This window comes from Ammospiza nelsoni, chromosome Z (genome assembly GCF_027579445.1).
Source record: "Ammospiza nelsoni isolate bAmmNel1 chromosome Z, bAmmNel1.pri, whole genome shotgun sequence".
In the NCBI taxonomy this organism is placed as follows: Eukaryota; Metazoa; Chordata; class Aves; order Passeriformes; family Passerellidae; genus Ammospiza; species Ammospiza nelsoni.
In genome coordinates, this window is record NC_080669.1 from 35649328 (window position 1) to 35672361 (window position 23034).

The 23034-nt window shown below is 37.4% G+C and overlaps 1 protein-coding gene across 1 annotated transcript in view; it reads left to right on the plus strand.

Annotated features, from left to right (window-relative positions):
- PIP5K1B (phosphatidylinositol-4-phosphate 5-kinase type 1 beta) overlaps positions 1-23034 on the plus strand; it is a 112945-nt gene that overhangs the window by 42254 nt on the left and 47657 nt on the right. The window contains exons 6-9 of the mRNA XM_059491873.1: positions 5862-5992; positions 15913-16030; positions 19484-19636; positions 21467-21766. Coding sequence (XP_059347856.1) covers positions 5862-5992; positions 15913-16030; positions 19484-19636; positions 21467-21766 — 702 coding nt within the window. The remainder of the gene's footprint in view (positions 1-5861; positions 5993-15912; positions 16031-19483; positions 19637-21466; positions 21767-23034) is intronic.

A 23034-nucleotide genomic window follows, 5' to 3' on the forward strand; every position in this document is an offset into this window, starting at 1 on the left:
CAGAAACAATTATTGGCCAATTTATAGAATACATTCTGAAATTGCAGTATCCATATTTTTGCCATCCTTGAAATTTTTTATCAGTTACTATAAAGTAACTGAAAAAGGATTTTTCAATCCTTTCAGTAGCCTTGTCCCTAACTGTACAGTTGTTAGATAGTTTCAGTTAGTTGATTTTTTTGTTGTTGTTGTTTTTGGTTGGGTTTTTTTTGTTTTTTGGGGATTTTTTGCTACCTGGTTATGAACTGTCTTTATATGCATTATGAATGTTGGAGTAACACCAACATTATTTTGTTTAAATAACAAATTTAAGTTTTAGAAGGCTACCTGAAAGTGATTATTTGTAGGAAAAACAATGTCTAAATCCTGGTTAGTTTATTTGTGGGATCGTGTGCAAACTTAAGACCTGATTTGAGAGGATTTAATTTCTCATTTATTTTGCTACTCTGAAAAAAGGATTTTAGTTTACAGTAATGTAGAGCAAATGGAAGACTGATCTGCAGAGAAAGTAATTTAAGAGAACAGTGCATTGAGTGCTAGAATATTTATCAGTGATGCTAATATTCCATATACCTGTATTCTATATTATATGCTGCTGTTATGCTTTATGAGTCTGCATATAATTTTTTGTATCTACAGGCCCTTTTAGCAGGCCCCCATATGACAAATGCAGAAAAAGTATATGGTTACATTTGACAAAAATAGGCAAAGGTATGTTTCATCATAATGAGATCAGTTTTGGTTTTTTATGCAGGGATAAAAGCATCAAAGTACCTGTGCAGTTGAACAGTAATATCCTAAACAGCAGAAGGAGAATAGGAGAAGTTTTACTTTGTGCCCCTTTATGTAACAAAGACAGCTGTCATAGTGTACAGCATTTGCTGCAAATTCAATCACTTTCATAACCTAAAATTCATCAACATTTTTATCCTGCTGGTTATTGTCATCCCTTAATATTTCTTGATCTTCAGAAGGTTGATAACAGGTTAAATTATCTGGGACTCACTGTACTGTCCCTGTGCACTGTCAGCCTTACAGTTACAGTTAATAAATAATCCCAGCGCCATTTTCTGAACTTCTGCATGAGACTAATAGCAAGAAAAATTTATTTCAGTCTCTGAAAGACTGAAAAAAACCCCATGGTGCAGAAGGCTGAATTTTATTTTTTGCTTTGCAGCAGGAGACTATTCAAGAAAAATTAAAATAAATAAGGGGCTTAGGTTTGAAACTAGATTTTGCTGCCTTTTGCTGTCTTAATGCCTTTTAATGGGCTTTAAAAGACGTGCTCAAGTAAGGAAAAAATCACAAGAGACTTCAGTTTTTCCAGTTGCATTTGCAGTTTCCTATAAATACATTTTTGTAATAATAAAATGGATGTTTCAAGAACATTTCCTCTAAGGTTTAAGAAGGAACTTCTTTATATTTTCCTTGGATCTAATGATGATAATAATATTATTAATAGTAATATAAAAAAATAAGATAAGTGCTGTCTTAAAAGATTAATTCCAAGGCTTGTTCTGTTTTTATTTTATGGACTGTGGAAACAAATACTTGTCAGTTGCTAAGGGCACACTGAGTTACCAGACTTTGGTCATAGTGGTGATTGACAAAAAGTGGACTTTGGACCAGCAGTTGCCTTCAGCATACTATAGCAGCTCTCAATTTGTTTCAAAGCCGTTGTTAAAGCATTCTGAATGATTTCATAACATTACTTTTCTGCTAAACCAACTTCTGTGGTTGCTGCAGAAATGATGGGTGATTACTAATGACGTTCTTGAATATGACTGGAAATTAACAAGAAGGTAACCTTGTAGGAAAGGTCTGTGTCGTTGCATTAGAAGGTCTTACATTCTGCCTTCTGGAGACTACAAGTCTGTGGGTCTTTTAAATTTGAAAAAAAAAATTCTACAAATATTTGTATGAGCTTGAAAGATGATCAGCTGGAACCCTGGATGCTGAGAATTTTAAACTTTCTGTGCTTAAAGGCACAGACTCACAAGAAAACATGGCAATTTACATGAGGCTGTGGAGAAGACTTCAAAGATTGATTGATAGCACTGGGATTACAGGTGTGTCGTTGGTTAGAGTTGTGTAATATCACAGGGTGGAAAACTTAGAGTTTGGGGTTTGAGAACATAGAAATTAATATGAAGCAAAATGGAGGTTTTAGGGTGGAGGCAGGTTGTTCTTCTTTACCTTCTAATCCCTTTCTTTTTCATGGGTTTGGGTGATGTTTTATAATTGGACAAAAAAGTCCACCTTGTGGGCTTTGAGAGATGAGTTACTGAGTTAAAAGGGAAAATAATCTAGGTGTCCTCTCTTAATTGGATAGTTTAGTCTTAAAAAACCTTGTAACAAGAGATAGTTAGCCATTTTGTGCCTTGCTAATGAAAGGCTGCCGAACTCGTGGTTGTGAGACTGTTTCACTGATAAGAAATAATAAACACCTGAGTCCAAACATGAACTACCCTCTCAAGTGCCTTCAGTCCGGACCTCAAGAAATTGATAATGATCCAGAGGTTTCTTTTGGAAGTCATATTGCCAGTTTACTTGTCTTGGGTTTTTTTGAAGTTTGGTGGGTTTTGTCAGGGTTTATTTGGAATGACATGTCCTCTGTTGTACTGTACTATCTGCTATTCTTTCAAACATAGTTGCTTGCTCTGGCAGTGAACAAGATGGGCATCCAGCAATGAAGCAGAAACTATTTGTATGTGTATTGGTTTGATCAAAGTTACATAATTACAGCTTTTGTTGGGCATTAATCACTCATGAATAGAAGCTTTTCAAGGAAAGAAAAATGTGACTCTTCTTATGACACAAAGCCAAATCTTTTTACTAGTCAAAGTCGCACTTTCAGAATGGACTGTTGTTTGTTCCCACCAAATCTCTGGTTCTAAACTGTTATGCAAGTTCTGTTTGGTGTGCAGTCTTAATTATTTAAGAACTACACATCTCTGTCTTTTCAAAAAATAAGCAGCCACTCTAGTATATGATGTTCCAAGAACTAGAACAAGATTAGCTTTGTGTACTTGAACCACTTCTTATGTATTTTTTACTCCTGAAATGGTTCCATTCAAGGGCTGAAATGGTTCTGATCATGAAACTTCTGGTGTTTTCTGCTAGTCTCTTGCTTGTTTAGTAGGTAGGAGGTAAAACCTAAAAACAGGGACCAAACATGTTGTCTTCAAACTGGTGATCGTGCAAGGGAAAATACTCCCTTCCTCATAGCATTATTTCCCTGCCCAATGGTTTTCTTTATTCACTCCTTCCATGTTTCATTAAAAATTCATTTATTAACTAGTTTCTGATTTTAACTCACTTCTGCTTTTTTTTCAAATTCATGCAGCATGACTGTCTATTCAGCATGGGAAAGTTTCAGATACGGTCTCAATTTACAAATACATAGTATCACAATTTCATTGTGATTTGAAGCCTTCACTGTTGTTTTGAAGCCCTCTGTGTTCTGCAAGCTCAGGCCATTGAATTTAGTCATTGCACTTTATAGGGGTAGATTTTTACAGAGAGATTTTGCTTTCCCCATTTCATTTTCCTCTGGACTCCCCACAGTCAATGGATCTCTTGCACTGAATTTTAGGCAGAAGGTAATAAATACATTTATTTGCATCTAGAATCAGCATTTAAGCCATAAGCTTGCATTGTGATGCCTCGGCATGCATGTACAATCACCTGGAATTTGTGACTGTTTTTTTCCAGAATATAATTCATGCTTCACAATCCTGAAGCAATTTGAATATCCTGTTAGATTGCAACTATTTTTTAGAGGATCACAAAGGATGGTTATAGGCTTTGTCAAGACAGGCAGGAAAGTAGAGGAGGAGGAGTTGTGCTCTGGGTTAAAAGTGAATCATGAACATATAGAGGTCAACTACAGTGACTGTGGAAGCCATATCAAATGCCTCTGGATCAAGATCAGAAGGGACATCTCCAAGGGGCATCTTAGACTAGGCATCTGCTACTGACCTCCAAACCAAGATGAAAAGGGCAAAGAAGCATTTAATCAGGGTCACTTAGCAACTTTTGGATAACAGATCATGGATCTTTTCGGTGACTTCAACTATCCAGACATTCTTGGTAGAGCAATGTAACAGGTCACAACATCCATCAAGTTCATACAGGATTGCTTCCTCATACAAGTGTTAGATGTGCTAACCAGGAATGAGGCATGGCTGGACTGGCTGCTCACTAACCAAGGAAACCAGCTTTGTAATATCTCACTTAGTGATGGCTTTGGCTGCAGTGATCACAATATTGTGGAGTTTGGGGTCTGGCTCTCTATTCTGAAGGTTAATACTAAGGCAAAGGAAAGTGTTATGGAAAGAATCCTCCTAGGAGCCATCACAAGTCAGATGAACGAGCTGATTGGGAAATGCCAGCACAGGTTCACCAAGGCCAAACTGTGCTTGACAAACCTGACTGCCTTCCAGGGCAAAGTAACCTGCTTGGTTGATGGGGGAAAGCAGTGGACGTGGTCTGCCTGTGTTTCTCTAAGGCTTTCTCCAAGGTCTCCCACAGCTTTCTGGTGAAGTTGTGTAACAAGTCTGCTGGACAACTTCCTGTGCAGCTGTTGTGTAACAGTCTGCACAAGCTGCCCATGCAGTGGGTGGGGAACAGACCCACAGGCAGCACCCAGAGTGGGGGTAAATGGCTCCTTCCCCAGCTGGGAACTGGCACAAGTGGGGTCCCCCAGGGATTGGTGTTGGGCCCAGTGCTGTTTGGTGTCTTCATATGTGGTCATCCAGAGCACTTAAAATCACTCAGGGATCAAGTGAGCGCTTTGCAAGGGAGAGCCATGCTGCAGGAAAACCTGGAAGGTTTAGGCTGGAGAGTGGGCAAAGAAGAACCTTTTGAAGTTTAGCAAGGACAGGTGAAAGGTCTTTCACCTGAGAAAACAAATCCAGGAGGGCAGCACAGGCTGGGAGCTCAAGGCTGAGGAGCAATTCTGTGGGAAGGGACCAGGGAGTCCCAGTGAGCAAAAAGTTCAATAAGAGTGAGGAGTTGCTGCTGGAGCAAAGGAGTCCAGTGAGGTCTTGGGCTGCATCAACAGGGGCATCAGCAGCAGAGATTATCCCATTCTTGTCAGTGTTTGTCAGGCCACACCTGGAACACTGTTGTCTGTTTTGCTTTCTGCTGTACAAAAAAGATACCGACGGGCTGGGGAGGGTGGAGAGGAGGTCCACAGAGACAATCAGAGTGCTGAGAAGCCTGACACATTTGGAGAGGCTGAGAGAGTTGGGTTTGTTCAACCTTGAGAAATGACGGTTGAGGGGAAACATCGTCATGTTACAGTACCTGAAGGGTGGTTACAAAGAAGGTAGAGGCCCTATTTTTACATGGAAAATATGAGGCATAATGGGTAAAGTTACTCCTGGGGATATTCTACTTGAACGCAAGTGGAAATATTTCACAGTGAAAACAGTGAAATAAACTCCCAGTGGAGTGGAATAAACTCCCCAGGATTGGTGGATTCCCATTTTTGAGATTTGGCTTGACTGGGTGCTTGGCTGTCTTGTCTAGATCATGCTTTTGTCAAGAAAGGTTGAACATAATGGGATAATGATTGAACCTTTTGAGGTCCCTTCCAACCGGCTGTTCTGTGATTCCATGCTGCGTTACAACTCCACATCTAAATTATTCGGGTAATTTGAAAAGTTTCGCTTTATATGTAGTGATTCTTTAAAATATTTTATTTTAAAATTTAAATAAAAATCACTGAGGTCTAGGATGTGAAGATGACAGGGTGTTGTTATTATGAAAATGATCAAAATGTTTAGCTATCATATTATCGATAAAGAACAGAAATCTGCTTTTTGCAAACTCATGCTTGAATTCTTTTTCCACAGACTGCATCCTCCGCTATTAAAGGTGCTATCCAGTTGGGAATAGGATACACAGTAGGAAATCTTACATCAAAACCAGACAGAGATGTTCTTATGCAAGACTTCTATGTAGTGGAAAGTGTCTTTCTACCAAGGTAAGAACAAGCGCACTGGATTTTTCCTCAATAAAATTTCATAATTAAACTCTTAATTAAGTATTTTGAACCAGTTTTGTTTTCTAGTTCTAACAAAATCATGTTAGAGTAAGTATAATGTATGAAACGTGAAAACTTTCTGGTCTTCATGCTGTCATTGGAAAGGAAGGTAGAGAGAGAGTTGGAAAGGTCATACTTCATCTGAAGATTTGAGACTTAGCATTTATAGCAAGGGAAAGTAATTTTGACACTTTCAATTAAAGGAGTTGTCAATTTGAATTGGAAGTGGTTTGTGCATCTGACATTCACATTTGATTAGTTGCATATTAGTTTCTTGATAGTAATACTTGATATTTTGTTGAGGGATTTTTAAAATTTATGAAAATTCAAGTCCTGCCATATAAAGTATAATATAAAAATTTATACTACAACGTTCCTTTATATTTACACTATAAAATTCTATTCAGGACTCCAGTCTGTGGCAACACTCAACTCCTACAAGATATGCTGATTACAGGTTGTGCACCTCTACTGCTTTGCCACCTCAACTTTTATCACTGCCAAGCTGATGGTATAGAAATAGTAGCAATACAGTTATGCTGATAGGGAAATCAAGGTCGTACTGATTTTTTTGGTGCTCAGAAGGTGAAGTACAGTGCCTTTCCAAGTTAGATATGCTAGCAAGTGATGAATGTTTTCTGGGTTTTCAGAAGTGCTAAATACAGTCATTTAAGTAAGAACATGCTATCTATGTAATCTTTCCTGGATTCAGGATTGATTTCTATCAGTTTTTCACAGTTGTGTTTATGTGCAGTTTGAATGCTAATTCATAAGATGTTTCAAATAATTTATAATCCTTAGTATTTACTTGTGTCGCTAAACAAAGTTGAATTAACAATGTACAAAATAATTGCATACACTTTAAATTTTGGTATTTCCTCATGTAAATTTCCTTGATTTTTGTTGAAGTGAGATATCCTTAAGGAAAAAAAATTGTTATGTGAAATGAAGCTTTTGCATTAGTTCCTAGTAATTGAGGGTATTCATATCCTTGTTTCAGTGTTAATGATAGGCTTTGTGCACAGGTTACTAATATTTTTTTTTGTAGATTAGGGAGATATAGAGAAGTTAACTATATGAATGTGTTTTCATACACTATAATCACAAAATTTTGTTTAAAAAATCCAACTTACAGGTAAGAAATTTGCATATCATGTGACAAAGCTTTTATTAGTGTGAAAAATGTCCGCCTATGACAGTGATAGAGGCTTCCATGGTGTGTTTGCTATATAAGATCTGTTCATGAAAACTAAATGCAACCTACATGCTAAAACTGTTTTATTATATAGCATGGTTTGAGAGAGAAAATTTATTTTCTTTCTTTTTAAACATAATTTTAAAGGAACAAGTAAAATAAAATGGTTTGTAGTCTATAGCATTGCATGTGCCTTCTTTCCTTTGAGATTCACATGCCTGTACACACAGAAATGAGATTTACTTGTTTTGTATTGGTAATAAGGAAGAATAGGGAGACATCCCTTCTGGTTTGAAAAAAACCCCAAAAGGCAGAAGGAAGAGACTGATTGCACTAATGTAAAATTGAATAGAAAAGCTTTGGTAGTGCCTTTCTGGACAGTTCTTATAAAAAAAATATTTTGAGGAAAATTAGACAAATGAAAATAATGGCCAAAGCAGTGTAATTTTGGTTTTGGGTTTGTTTGTTTTTTTTTTTTACATTGCTAGGTAGTAAGTAGTATACAGCATAGTGAGCCATCTTAACTGCAACAAAGAACTTCTCCATAAAGAGCACTTGTTGACAACAGTGTCTATGGAATTAAAAGTTGGCTATCTATAGCAATCTCTTCAAATGACTCAATTTCTTATGCTGATGCACAGAAATATCCAATTTCAAATCCTTGCTTATGTCTTAATGTAATATCCACTTTTATTTATCTAAATTATGTTCAGCCAGAAGTGTATTACTGTGCATGAATTGTTATACATTAGGATTGCACAAAATTAATACAGGATTGTTTCTTGCTGGTTCAGAGTATTGGAATGTTGTTTCATAACGGCATTATGTGGATTGGTCCTGAGTTGTGTCAATAGGTAACTTCATTACTCAGGTTTGAAGCAAAAAGCAAAGGCTGCACATTCTTTACAGCTGTAACTGCACTCCCAAGGTGCACCTCAGGTGCTCTTTGCTTTTTCCAAGGGGGGGTACCTACTTGTGATGGCAGCATTGTTAAAAGTAATTACTGTAATGACCTTTTTTTTGGTCCCATTTGGATTGGTCTGGATTGAAAGCAATTAGTGGAAATTAGTTACACCAGCAGGTGAATGGGTTGACCTCTACCTGGAAGTACCCTGGAGCTTGCTGATATTGAGTAAACTTTTTGCAGAAGTTTGCAGCAGAAGGAGAACCGTACAGTGCAGCAAGAGTGGTGCTGAAACACCACTGCAAGTAGCAGTATTTTTCCAGTTGCTTTGGGTACAATTAATGTCTGCAACTTCAAACAGCTGTCAGGTGAACTTCCCCTTCATTTTGGCAATTTCACAGCAACCTGACCCTTTGCACAATGTCCTGCTCCACCTTTCTCCCATGTTTTCTCTGCCTTACCTGTGTCTGGCAGTGAGGGGAGAAGGCTGTTTTTCAGTCATAGGCACACCTGCTTCTTTGACAGCAACAGGGGCACTGTTAAGGTAACAGTGGTAAGACAGACTTAAGCTAGTAGAAACGCAATGCAATGCAGCCTATGCACCAGTGAGCAGAAGAGTTTTATATCTGCCCTTTTATAGTTGGGGGAAAATAGTTAACACTTGTTTATTAATTTAATAGGTTGAAGAGGATAGTTTCTGCACACCCCTCAAGACCCTGAAATAGCCTTCAACCTGTATCTCTGCTTCAGTAGTCATACTGAAGCATTCAGGATTCATTAAGAAGGGAGAAAAATGTCAGGGAAAAAAGTGGTTAGGTCAGATCTGAACATAACTGCTCTGCGTATTTTGGGAGCTACTGATGTAAATCAGAAGTAACTCCCTGGATTTCAGGTTATTCCTGGTCCGGAGTTACTCTGTAACTGTGTTAAATTAGTCAGAGTTTAGCCCAGTTAATTTACGTGTTTATTTCTGGAAGTGACTTTGAGTGAAGTACAGATGTCTGTACTTCTACTGTGTCTGTTCACTACTGTGGATTTGAATTGCAAAGGTACTTGCCTTCATTTGCACATCGTAGTGGTGGAGGGCCTTTCATCCCATTCTCTTCAAGCTCCCCAGGAGTCTGTATAACTTGTTGTTTTTGGAAAATTGGAAGCTGCTATAATGGTGTTCATTGAGAACAACCATCCAGATAGAGTTAAAATAGTACTATGCACATTTGCTCCTTGGATGGAGAAACAAAATGCACGCAGCACTGACCTACTTGATTCTGAAGAGACAGTGCCTGAAGTCTCCACCCTACTACCCACTGAACAGAGTGAAACCACAAGGGAAACCACTCCGAGTAACCTCTGTTCTGGCTTTTCAAGTCTGCTTTGGAAATCTAGCAACAGAGGTGCTTGTGCTTACCTGGGGTTGGTAGTACTGCAACAGCAGCTGGAGGGTTTTGGTGGGAAGGTTGTTCATCCTGCATGTGCTCTCTCTGCTCGGTCCTGAGACTAGCTGTGTCAAGCATATTTGTGCCCATCCTCCTTGGCTGGAAGCAGTTCCTGGTAGCACAGTTTGCTTCCAGTTAGTCGTTTGTGCAATGTGGCTTCAGCAATATTTTGTCAGCCTTTTGTCTTGGCGGTGGTGCTGGCTCCAAGTGAGATGGCCTTGGTTAGAATGGCTCGTTGCTCTCCTGTGAGCCTAGCTCTGATAGGCCATGGTGCCTCAGACTGGTTGCTGGGCCATGGGGCTGTGGAGCTGCTTTTGAGTTGGCAGTGTAGGCAGTTTATTAAACTCTTCAGTAGACACAGAAGGAGGTGCATTTTCTGTGGTGACTGAGAAGCCAAATAGAAGCTGCTACATGATATCAGCTAATTTTGATATTAGACACATATTAGAAATGCGGAACGTTTCAAGACAGACAGTATGTTTCGGCCTGCATTTGTGTTTTTAGATGCAGGCTGCTTCTAAGCACAGCTGTTTGACCGTTTTTGCAGCAAGTTGTTAGTCAATCTTATGCAATTCCCTTGCTAATAAGCTTTTATTGCGGGGTCTAAACCCTGCATGTTGAGAACAGTTGCTATGGTTTTTAATTGAGCTGGGAAGTGTGTTCCATGCCCAATGACCTGTACGCCCTCTGCAGCTACAGTCTGTACACTGAACTGGTTCATTTACAAATTGCTTTCTTGTGATGCTAATGAAAGATTATTCAATACTTTCTGCTCTTTAATGTCAGAAGCTTACCATTGTATTGTGATAGCATTTGAATAACAGCCAAAAAAAGTAGTCAAAGTACTAAGGTAAAAACTTTACTTGGCCAGGCTGGATTCTACCCTACATATACAACTGAAGTGTACTGCTTTCTAGTATGTTTTTGAGGACTGATTGAGAAAACTGATACTTACCCTCGGAAATATCTTTGTATCAAACCTGTATCATAGGTTAGCTGATGAACTAAGTAGTGTATTTATAGTATAGAATGCTCTACAGGTTTAGTGTGACTAGTATTTAAATGTTCAGACTAATGATGCGTTGTTGTGTAACTTATACCATGACACGTTTCCTGTGGGCAGTTTCACAAGAAAGATAAAGTGACCTGAATATTCTGATGAAGTGCTGCTGCTCTTCCTTGGTGCTTTGGTTGCAGAGAGGCACAGAATTACTCAAGTTCTGACAAGGTTTTTATGGTTTGTGAGTGGAGTGATAGCACAGAGGGGAGGATGCAAAACAAAGATTAGAAATGGGGATACTTTGGTGACAAAAGCAAAGTCTGATATGAATTACTGGACTCAGCTACTTCTGTTACCAACAAATGATTGGTAAACCTGATAATCTGGATAGTTGTATAATTATGTAGTCTCTTAAACTACATTTCAAGTACTCTGAGATCCTGTATTTTAATAGCATTTCCAGTTGGTTATAAAATAATATCTCCATCAATGTAAGTAAATGCTTCAGCTGTTATGTAGATATGATTGACTTGACCTGTTTTTAAGTTACTGACTATTCCTAATTATATTTCAAAGCTGACTGGCAGGGAACTGCTTAGGACAGCATTTGCTAACTGGAAGTTTAGGAAAATGGAAGTGAGAAAAGACAATACCACTGGGCTTTAGCTCACAGTATGAGGAAAACACAGACACACCTATTTGTACAGATAAATATGATACCTACTTCCAGCATGTGGGAAATCATGCTTTCCTGAAATTACATACTGGAAAGGAACATACCAAAGTACTACCTGACCTGCAGCATGTGTTTGTTTGATACAGTTTTTAGAGCTGAAAAGCATTGTGATGAATTTTTTAAAAGCAGCTGTATTCAAGAGCAATGAAACTGAAATTGGATAATATTAGTTTTTAAGGTTGAGAGCATTTAAGTTTAGACATTTTATTTTGATTTTACAATCTAAAGAATAATTGCTTTCACGGCAAGAACTGATGTGTTCCTCCTCTTCAGTTTTTTTACCATACACACAGGAAAGTTATATACCGGGTCACAACTACAGACTAATTCTTTTGATAACAGCTCCATGATGAAGGTAACCTCAGTGATGAAGGCTTGTTACCAAGATATGCAGCTGGCTTTCTCTGCCCCTTCAGATAGGTGTGGTATCTCCTGAGTACATCCTACCAGGGCGAGGCCATAGTAAAGAAAAGCTGCCAAGAAATGTATCTGGGTGTCTTGTTTAGCACATTTTTACAGCCATGGGGTTAGTCGTTAAAAATGTTATTCGTTTTACTTCACTTTTAGTTTGATATTGCACCACCCAGGCTTTAAATCCACTCTCAGCATTTACAAAGGGGCAGGCTTAGATGCACATACTGTCATTTCTAGGTGTACTTGATTTTAAAAAAATAAAAATTACAATATAAGTGTTAAACCAAACTTGTATTTTAAGCTTAGTCTCTCTCCTTTAGTCTGCCTATGAATCTTTTTCTATTGTGGGGTATAACATCTAAAGTTATTAAAATACCTTATAAATTACAATTGCTGCCTAATCATTCCAAACCCTGTATTTTGTTGTCATAGCTCATACAGAAAGACTTGAATTGCTCAAGATTGCCAGAATGAGAGCTAATTTTAAAGTCTTTATCTTTGTTTTTCTGGTAGACCTGTGCTTAAACTAGCTGAGAGGGAACTTACATGGTTACCCCCTTTCTTATTATGTCCAAAGCACCATTTCACAAATTTAACTTTTTGTCAATGGATCATGGGCTTTTTTTTTTTGTTACATTTCAAATATGTAATCATCCCCTTTCATCCCTTCATTGAAATTCCCTAGACTGATTAAAAATCATTATATGTAGTGCTTTGCACATACACTTTAATCCCATGAGAGTGAAACTGTAAAATGCGTCAAGAAAATGTGAAGAGAAACCATAGAATACATTCTTTCCATAGCTAATAGAGTGGAATAATTCTAAATAGGATAGGGATGTACTTAGATCAAGCCTGCTGTACAGTGGAGTTTGTCTTTTTCCAGAAAGAGCAAGGCTGAACTCAATCCATACTTGTCATACAATCTTCAAATTGATAAGAAATTTGAAAGGTTTCCATTACTGTAAGAAATTACTGGAAGTGAGGGTGCTTTTTCTGTTGGAAGTACAATCAGGAAAACCTTAAAACTATTTTTTAGAGTACTAGCAAGAAATCTTAAATTTGTGTCAAGCTTGCTTCATGAATTACAGAAGAGCTTACTTTTGGGATCAGTAAACTATTTTGTTAGGTAGTGAAGCTGAAACTAATTAATATGATTAACAGAAACAGAATATGGTAAAATACTCTGTAGACTTAAAACAGAAGGTGTTTTTAAACATGGTTTTATAAATAATAAGGAAAGCTGTCTGTATAGCGAAATTGACTGTTATATCTGTAATATAGTATCTATTGTCTTCCAAATACATGGAATTGCCCTCTATGTAGAAGCTGTTCCAAAATAATTGCTCTGTTTAGCAATAAATCTCCACTTGCTATGCGTTACTGTGCACCTGCGGACCCAGCATTGGTCATTTTGCTCCATATGCATTTATGAAATGGCTCAGAACTGTCCCATTGTCATAGCAAACCTCCTACCTTCATCTCACCTTAGTGAAGTGACAGAACATATTCTGGTATAGTAAGGATGTGTAATCTACTTGCTGACGTGCTTTCTTGTCTTTTCACAGGAGAAGCTTTTGAGTTACAGCTGCTGGAAACAGATTTAGAAAAGTGTTTAGTACCGAAATGTAAAACTTAATAAAAAAGTTTAGATGCTTTATATTCCCTGACAATTATGTGATATTTCAGTAGAGAGTACTCTGTTCTATTATTTTCTTCATCTTATGACAATTAAATGCATTTACAAGTATGACCCCAGGTTTCCAGTGTAACTATATGACCACTGGGGCATCCTCATATTGTACAAAAATTCAGTGAGTCACAACCAGCTATATAAAACTTAATGTCAGACTAATCTAGGAGTGTTCTGAGCAGTAAAAAGGCCTTATGAAAGACCATTAGTCTACCTTAACTGTAAAGAAACACTATCTTTAGCTTGTATCCTACTGATTTCCATTTTTAACTCTATAATGGAACAATAAAGCATATGTGGACTTGATTTTGATATCTTGGAGTTGTACTGCAGTAAATATAGAGTGATCAGAGGAGTTCTTTAGAACTAAGCAGCCTTTACTATTACCTTTAGGGTTTAGCACTCCAAGAAGCAGCACTATATACATATCTGGAGACTGAGAAAGCTTGTTCACCTGCTTGCTGTCACTGAAACAGTTCAGTTGTGTGGGGTTTGGCAGCACAGGGGCAGCTAGGTAGGTTGAGTAGACTTCTGTCATCAAACTGTTAATGAAAAGTGGCAAGTTCATATGACAAATATTAATTGTACAGGATGAAAGCTCTTAAATTCTTTCATTATATTTAATTTTTATTCATTATCTTTTTCAGGAATTTTGCTTAACATTTATTGCTTTTCATACCTGTGTGAATTTGTAGCCCTTTTTTCTTTTTGGTGTCCTTTGGATATTCTTTTTGCCAAGCATAATGGTACATTCTGCATTACTGAATAATTTAGTTTCAGTAAATGAATAAAGAAGTGCTGGAAAAGCTAATTTCAGCAACTGTGTCAAGTCTTGGATTTGTATTTCTCTATTTATCAAACCGTTCAGACTCTGACCAAAATGATAAGAACAGTAAAACAGAGCAGCACTTTACTGTTATCGAGGAAAGTGGAACACAACAGCACAGTTGTGTTTATTTCTTGGAGAAATAAATAAAGGCAAACAGAAGTAATGCAAAACACAAGCAGGATGCCAGCTCAGCTCTGGCTGGCAAGGTAGAAGTTGTGCAAAACAATGATATTGCACTTACTCAGAAGCAAAAGTCAAGGAACAGCCACATAGAAAGCACACTGGACATTGAATACAGATCCCAAAGAATCAGATGAAGACTTCTGACAAGGGGTGTAATTATGTCAAAGAAAGTCAAGTAAGTGGGGATAGCTAATGAATATATAATCAGTGTGTATCATAAAAACTCTGCATGACTCTCAGGGTCCTTGATTAGAGGAAAGATCCCCAGAGCGACCAGCATGCTGTAATAAAGACCTACTTTCTAATATTCTAATAAAAATATGTTAGAAAGTTTCTATCTGGCTGATTTCAGTGCCAAAACTTTGTCTTAAAGGTGTTCTTGTTTGTTTTGAAATCACAGTGTAGAACTTTATTCTTCTGTTTAAAAGGCCTCTCTCATTTTCTGCCCATAAATGAATCCATGGGCATAGAGTTGTTTTTTTTTTAATCTAACAACATTTTGCTGCTGACTTTTATATCTAGTATTCATCTCAAGAGTTTTGTAACTCAGGCTAAAAATACAGTGAGGTGATAAATATAAAACAAGGAAAAGAGCTAAGGTAGTATAGGTAACAAACAGGACGAGCTGGAAGCCATAAAGTAGCAGGAAAGCCATGACATAGTTGCTACCAAAGGAGCATGGTGGGGTGAGCAGAGTGCTGCACTGGATGGCTACAAGCTCTTCAGAAGGGACAAGGAAGGAGAGCTATGGGGTGGCTCTGTACAGAAGGAAGTGTTTTGAGTGTACAGAGAGCCTGTGGGTGACAACTGGGGGAAGGCTGAAAAGGGAGATATCCTGGTGGGAATCTGTTCTAGACCACCCAACCAGGATCAGGAGATGGATGAACCATTCTATGATGTGATGCTGATGTTTCATGATTATCAGCCCTTGCTCTTGTGGATGATTTTAACCTGCCAGATGTCTGCTAGAATTCAACACCAGAGAGGAGGCAGTCTAGGAGATTCCTGGAGTATGTGAAGATAACTTCTCAATACAGCTGGGAAGTGAGTCTACCAGGGGAGCTACCCTGCTGGATCTGCTGCTTACAAACAGAGATGGGCTGGTGGGAGATGCTGTGGTTGGAGCCATCTTGAGCACAGAAACCACGACACAAGAGTTTTCAGTACTCGGTGAAGTCAGTCTCTACCCTAGACTTCTGAAATGCAGACTTTGTCCTGTTCATGTCTAAACATGATCTTTATCCAAATGCATACAGGTGGTGAAAATAGTTATTTTCTTTAAGGTGAGGAAAAAGAATTTGCTGGCAGTGTCTCTCATGGACATTTCTATTAGTGGTTAATGATAATAGAGAGGTTTATCTGCATTTATGCTCTTTTTTCAGCAGGGGAACAGTCAACTTAGGCAGCTTAGTGGTGAAACTAGTGCTAATAATTACTCAGTAATTTGGTTTGGTTTGTTTCTGTTTTCAGTGAAGGGAGCAATCTTACCCCTGCTCATCATTACCCTGACTTCAGATTTAAGACATATGCACCTCTTGCCTTCCGCTATTTCAGAGAACTTTTTGGTATCAAGCCTGATGATTATTTGGTAAGAGCCTGCAGTTTTCCTTTGAGTTACAAACTATTATAAAGCATGCTAGTTTTATTGTGGCAGAAAGGGATTCTTAAAGGGTGCCCATATCAGTAAGAAATTTTGTGTGTGGAGGGGTATATAACTAGTGCATATTTTTACTGGTGACAAAAATTTTAATTCTTTTACATGATTCGTATTAAAAAACCTGCTTTGTTAATTGACTAGAGCAACATCCATGTCATTCAGATAATTTTTTCTAGATAAGTTATGATCAGTACTTTATGACTTTTATCAATTCAGTTCTAATTAAGTACTTTTGTGTGATTTGTGTTATGCACATCATTACGAAGTGAAGTCTGCAAATGTTCCTGTCTACCTTTGAGGCTCATGGATGACTGACTGAAAATGAAGCATTTTAGAATGCATCCTTTGTTCTCTCTATTTTATAAATTGAAGACTTATTCTTTCACAGTGTTCAGTTTGCACTAGGAAAAAAGTTACAAATTTGGTAATATTGTAAAAGCAGGCTTTACTTGGTGGAACCACTTTATATACTGCTAGAACAAGTATTCGCTATTTTATTTCTCCTCTAGCTCTGCTTTTGGAAGGGTAGGGTGAATGCAGAGATGGATTTTCTTCTAGATGTTTGCCCAATGTTTGGTTTGTTTCATGGTAGGTCACGCAAGAAATCAGAGTCCTAGTAAAAATTAGCAACTTTATATGTAATTTTTTGAATGAGCTTTAAAATGCTGAATGAGCTTTTGTTCTATTATTGATAATGGCTTCTTTAAGACCAAAAGAATTTGAAAGGGCTTGAGTGAATAAAAAAGAAAAATTGATTAAATGTTTCTGAAATATTAATATGCTACTAAATAAATTGTTTCTGTTGTGTTCAACTGTGCTATAAAGGGGTTTTCTTCCTAGATGAACAATAAGCCTGGTTTTGCTTTTATTTAGGTTGAATATGGGTGTCTTAATGTGGGTGTCTTATTTTAATTCTTTAGTGCCATGTATGAATTTTGTGTTTGTCCTCATGACCATAGTTACATATAAAAAAAGATAATTATTTTGAATTATAAATGGTAGTAGCAAGGAAATTAAGTTTTTTGGGAATTTTATAAATCATAGTCATAGAGTGGTTTTGATTGGAAGGGGCTCAAACATGATTTATTTCCAACTTCACTGCCATGGGCAGCGACATCTTCCCCTACACTGGGTTGCTCAAATCCAGCCAGGTATTGAACACTTCTGGAGATGGGGCATTCACAACTTCTCTAGACCATACATTCCGGCTCCTCACCATCCTTAGAGTGGAGAATTTCTTTCTTCCACTGACCACAACTCTTAGAGTATGACTGATTCCTTATCCTCTGAGTTATCCATCTATCAAATCTATGCCTCTCCAGATTAGAGACAAGGACATCATGGGTGACAGTTGTGTCATTATGTAATGTGCTTTTTATTTTATCTCTTTTTATGGTCTTGGTAAAAGATGAAATATGTGGGCTGTGTTGCCAGCTGCTAAAAGGACTGTGCTTCCTAGAGCAAAGTTATTACCACCTGTAACTTCTTTTCCATCTAAGGAAGCTTTTGCAGTAGCAGAAATAAAAGTCTATACAAAGACTGCATGCTGTGAATAAGATTTGTGACAGTCATTTTAACTACAAAAAGACTATTCCCTGAGGGAAGTTACCAGTAAAGACAACTTGTTGCAGATTCTTTTTTCTCTTGGCACAGGAAAACACATAAGTATGTATGTAAGTATGTAGTAAATGATTGTCTAGCTGTGGCTGAAGGGCATGTGAAGTAAAATAAGAAGAGCAGAAAGCACATGTGAGTTTACACTGTTAATTTGAAGTGACAAAGCTCAAGATTTAAAGCTTCACCTTTTCAAGGAGGATGAGCAGTAACGTACTGTAGGAGTCAGACAGGATAACAAATGTAAATACATTTGAACAGCTGGTAGAATTAAATTGTCACTGTAAATCTCATGGATTTACAAGAAGTTTCCGCATTTTGCAGGGAAACTTCTTGATCATAAATACTCACTTGTCAGGCTCTTGGGGATTTTCTTGCCTTTTGGTTTTGATTTGCCTTTCAGTGGTGTCCAGTTAAAACTAGCTGGGCCCTTTCTATAGCAGCATTTGGTGGGTGGACTTTTTTACAGAAATGCATACCACTGGAAAATTACCAATGCAGAGTGTAGGACAATGTTTTTTGCTTATGTTATACTGTTCTATTGAGCTTTAATATTTGGGATAATCATATTCAAATGTTTTTCACAGTGACAGTTACTCATTAAGATTTAAATATTTTGTCAAGAAAAATGTAATTGCTGCAGTTCAACTGCTGAATTGGTCTAAAGGTTTGTAGTGTTACAGATTGGTATGACCATTCTGTCTGTAGAAAATTGCAGCTATAGGATTAATAAGAAAGGTATTCTGCATTAATTGGAATTGAGTATAAGCAGGGAGAAGAAATATTTATATATCATGCAAAATTCTCTTCAAAATTATAAGCCTTAGCTGGAGTTAGGATAAGAAGATGCATTAAGGCAATGGCATGAGCCCATAGGAAACATGCTTCTTTAGTTCAAGTGCTCACAAAAGAACATATTTAATAGATTTTCTAGTATCACTGCTTTCAATTTTAATATAGATACGTTTTTCTATGGTTTTAAGCTGAATGTCAGCTCTCCATATCATTTGAATGAAGTTTGGAATAGTGAACACTTAGTAAATGTACATTTGTCTCTGTATCAGAGTATGGTTCTACTAATAAAGCACAGTCTTTTCGCTCCTTAATGCAATTGTAATTCTTAATGTGTCCTGTGGAAAAGGAAGCCTGGCTAAATATGCAATATAATGGTCCTTCAAATTCCATGTTTTCTTGCTTACTGGTATTAAATTTTTTTCTGATTCAGGTGGTTTTCAATCATAAAACTACTAAAAGATTTGAAGAATTTGTAACTATACTAAAATTAGTAGCTATAGCTAAATCAATTTTATCAGTCTAATAGTTTCAATCCCAGTTGCACAGAACAGGATTTGCCTATTTGTCTATAATGAGAAACCTCACTCCCAGTTTATTTTTCTACCATCCTGTACCTGTTTCTTTCAAAAAAAAATGGATGTGAAAACAAACAGCTCCAGTCAAAATGTCTTCTCAAAGCTTTTGTCTCAGAATGTGCTGTGCTGACAGCATGGAGATCAACTCCTTCCACACAAACCACTGGCTTCACTCCAAAGGAACCTGTTGCTTTGGAACACGAAGAGGGATATATGCTCAGCTGCCAGCTCTCTTCTATGGCTGAGCAGCATGGCCCAGGCAGAGTGGCCTGCCAAACCTCAGCCAGCAGCAGTAGTGCTGCTACGTGGTTCTCTTGTGACTGCTTGAACCTGCAGTTCTTCATATTAAACTTGTGTTTGGGTAATGCACGCAGTGAAAAGCAATTTTTGTCTCTTCCAGTACTCAATCTGCAGCGAACCTTTAATTGAATTATCCAACCCAGGTGCCAGTGGGTCTTTATTTTTTGTAACTAGTGGCGACGAATTCATCATCAAAACAGTTCAACACAAAGAGGCTGAGTTTCTTCAGAAGCTCTTGCCAGGTTATTACATGGTAAGTAATTGAAGACTTTATTTTACTTCTATTTCTCCTGCTTCATGTCACTTCTGAATATTCAGTTTCACTTGTCTTGAAATATTCCACTGGGTTAATCTGTATTTTTTGTAATATTTATAACATTTTTACCTGCCTTTCTACATGTACACGCTGTACATACCCAACAGAAAGAATAGGTATAAACCTAGAATATATTTAAGATAAGAATTGGTGCTCTTTTAGCATTCAAGATGAAGCTGAATGTCATAAGCTATTTTGATACCAAACTTTGCTTTTAATAAGCTAGTAACAAAATAAAGTTTCTAAATTTCTAATTCAGTTTTCTTTCTCCATTTTGTGTTTGTCTACCCTCTGCATTTCACTCAGAGTGGACAAAGAAACTAGACCGGTCAGTTTCCCTTTTGTTTCCAACTACTTCTGATTTCCATTTCTCATGTATTAAAGCAATGATGTAAAAGATATTTTTATCCATGCAATTTGTTCAAAACTTAATTTTTAAATGTAGCCTTTTGAGGGCTAATTCTAAGTCCATTGTATTGGGTTTAATGTGTCATCTAAAAGGAAAACCATTGATTAAAAAGCGAGTAGAATTTAATTTTTTTTTTTTTTTTTTTTTTTTTTTTTTTTTTGTAACGAAAGCCACCCATACATATGAACAGACATTCTTCTGGGTGGTATGTATTTGTATTATTAGACCTGTGACTGACTTTCTTTTTTTGCTTTGTTTCCTGATGTAAATACTTGAAAAATTACCCTCTCACTTATACTAAAAATGAGGAATGTTGTCATTATTGCACTAAAGTAACATGGATTCACTGTGTGTGTAAGAAAAAAAAATATGTGTACTGACACATCAAAAAGGACAATGGTGACAGGTTTTGTTGTTCCTAATCATGATAATCCACTCAGCACAAGTCTGAGTTATTACAAGTACATATAAGGCCAGTTTGTATTATTTCTGGGAACTTTATTCTCACTGCTATGCAATTGCTTCCAAAATATAAAACTTCAATTACTGTGATTATTTCTGTGACAATACTTTCTTCTGATAGTTGTATATTGTGACTTAGTAATCATCTAAGACCTGAAGCAGTTTTTCCCCTTCTTTCTTTTTCATGCTGAAGATTGAGAACAGTTGTATTCAGGAGGAAGATTTTCTCTCTCACCTCTGTTATCCTCTCCTACCTAATTTATTTTACCTGTTGTGGAATTTGGAGTATTTAAATTTATTTTACCTGTTGTGGAATTTGAAGTATTTAAATTTATTTTACCTGTTGTGGAATTTGGAGTATTTCACACTTTTCTGTTCTGATGGTCAGTTGTGATTCTATTATGCCCTCACATGCCTTTGGAAATAATTTAGTGATTTGGCACTAACCCTGATTGTGTTCAAAGCCTCATGGAGAGAGGGGTTCTGTTTTTCAGAATCCAAGTCAAGATAATGAGAACTACATTTAACCCAGACTCCTTCCAGCAGGTAAAACACAAAGGTTGTTCAGGTCAGGAAAAAAAAAATGAAGTCTTTGGGATGCTTATAGGTTTGACCTAGTCTGCTCTTTTCTGTGAGAAAGAGAAACCTGGCATAAATGTAGTTACTGCTCTGCTGTTGCCCTTTGTAAGTCCCTGGCAAAAAGGCAGTGCCTATGCTAGCTTTCTGGAATAAAAACCCACAAAGATAATCAACTGGTTGAAGAAACTGTGCTGAATAAGAAAACATTCATAATTTTCTTCATGTTTGTTAATGTCTTTTGTGTTAAAGAAAACCCTTTCTTAAGCATGGAAGTTCATTGAAAATAGACATATTTAAAAATATCTCTTTTGTTTTAGAATCTGAACCAGAATCCAAGGACTCTTCTTCCCAAATTCTATGGGCTGTACTGCGTTCAGTCAGGAGGCATTAATATTAGAATTGTTGTCATGAACAATGTTTTGCCACGAGCCTTGAAAATGCATTTCACATACGACTTGAAAGGCTCCACATACAAACGCAGAGCATCAAGAAAAGAGAGGGAGAAGTCCAACCCTACATTCAAAGACTTGGATTTCCTGCAAGATATGCATGAAGGGTTATATTTTGACTCTGAAACACACAGTGCACTCATGAAAACACTACAGCGGGATTGTCGAGTGAGTATAAATTTAAACCTCTGTATTCACCTCTGCTCTAAATTTACTCAGTACAGATTATTGAACCTCCATTTGTTTTCCATGCTATTTAAGGAGGGATAACTATGGATGTCAGAGCACTGATGAAGCCTGTATTTTAGTTAAGCTGTTGTGATCTGAGATCATAGTCATAGATAGAATGTCCATATCCTTTTTGAATACCTAGACTGGGGACCATGAGCACTTCCCTCACTGTGGAACTGGTTCCAATGCTAAACCACCATCTCACTGAAGAACTTTTTCGTCTATCCACTCTGAACTTTCCCAATGCAGCTTGAAGCTGCTGTCTTGCATCCTATCACCAGGCACCAGAGATCAGCACCACCCTTTCTGCCACCCTCAAACCTTATATCCTCCTCTGGTCCCCACGAATCATGCCCTGTAGTCCTTTTACTATCTATATTGCCTTTCTTTGAACACATTCTTATATTTAATATCCTCCTTACACTGTGGAGCCCAAAACATGCTTGCAGTTCTTGAGGTGAGGCTGCTCCAATGCTGAGTGTGGTGGGACAATCCCCTTTCTCAAACCAGGTGGCTGTACTGTGCTTAGTGTACCCCAGAATACAGGTGGACATTCTAGCCACCAGGGCACATTGCTGACTCGTTAAGTTTATAATCTAGCACAACCCTAAGTTCCAGGGCTATCCCTCTGTTTCTATGTACATCTAGGATTACACTGATCCATCTGTGGCAATACTGATTAATACAGGAATGAAGTCCAGTAGATTTGATGATGATGATGATTTCCATCAATTTGGAGATTTTAATTACTTTTTTCTTGAGACATAATAAGCCCTGTGGAACTTTATTATGCATGATAAACTGTATGTAGAGCTGCTGTGAATATGTCTCTTGGTTACCTAGGAATGGGAAGGCAGGCCTAGTGGCAGCAGTCTTACTTCTTGAGCTAGGTAATTTCTTCCTCAGCTGAAAAGTCCACATAAAAGCTGTCCACAAAATATTTTCAAGGCAGAAGAGGGATACCTGTCATTACTCTTTGAGAGGACCTTGATGAAGGGAATCAGTTCCTATTATGGGAGAGAGAATTGCTATTAAACGGTTTTTTTCTCCTGTGGCATGGGTAACAAAATGTAAAGCAGGAAAAGGGAGACTCCAGATCTCTCAGAACTTCCCAGGATTCATGGCATTTTGGAAATAATAAAATTGCTTTTTCTGAGGGAAATAGTAAGAATTTCATAATAATAAAGCAAAATTGATAGTCTGAA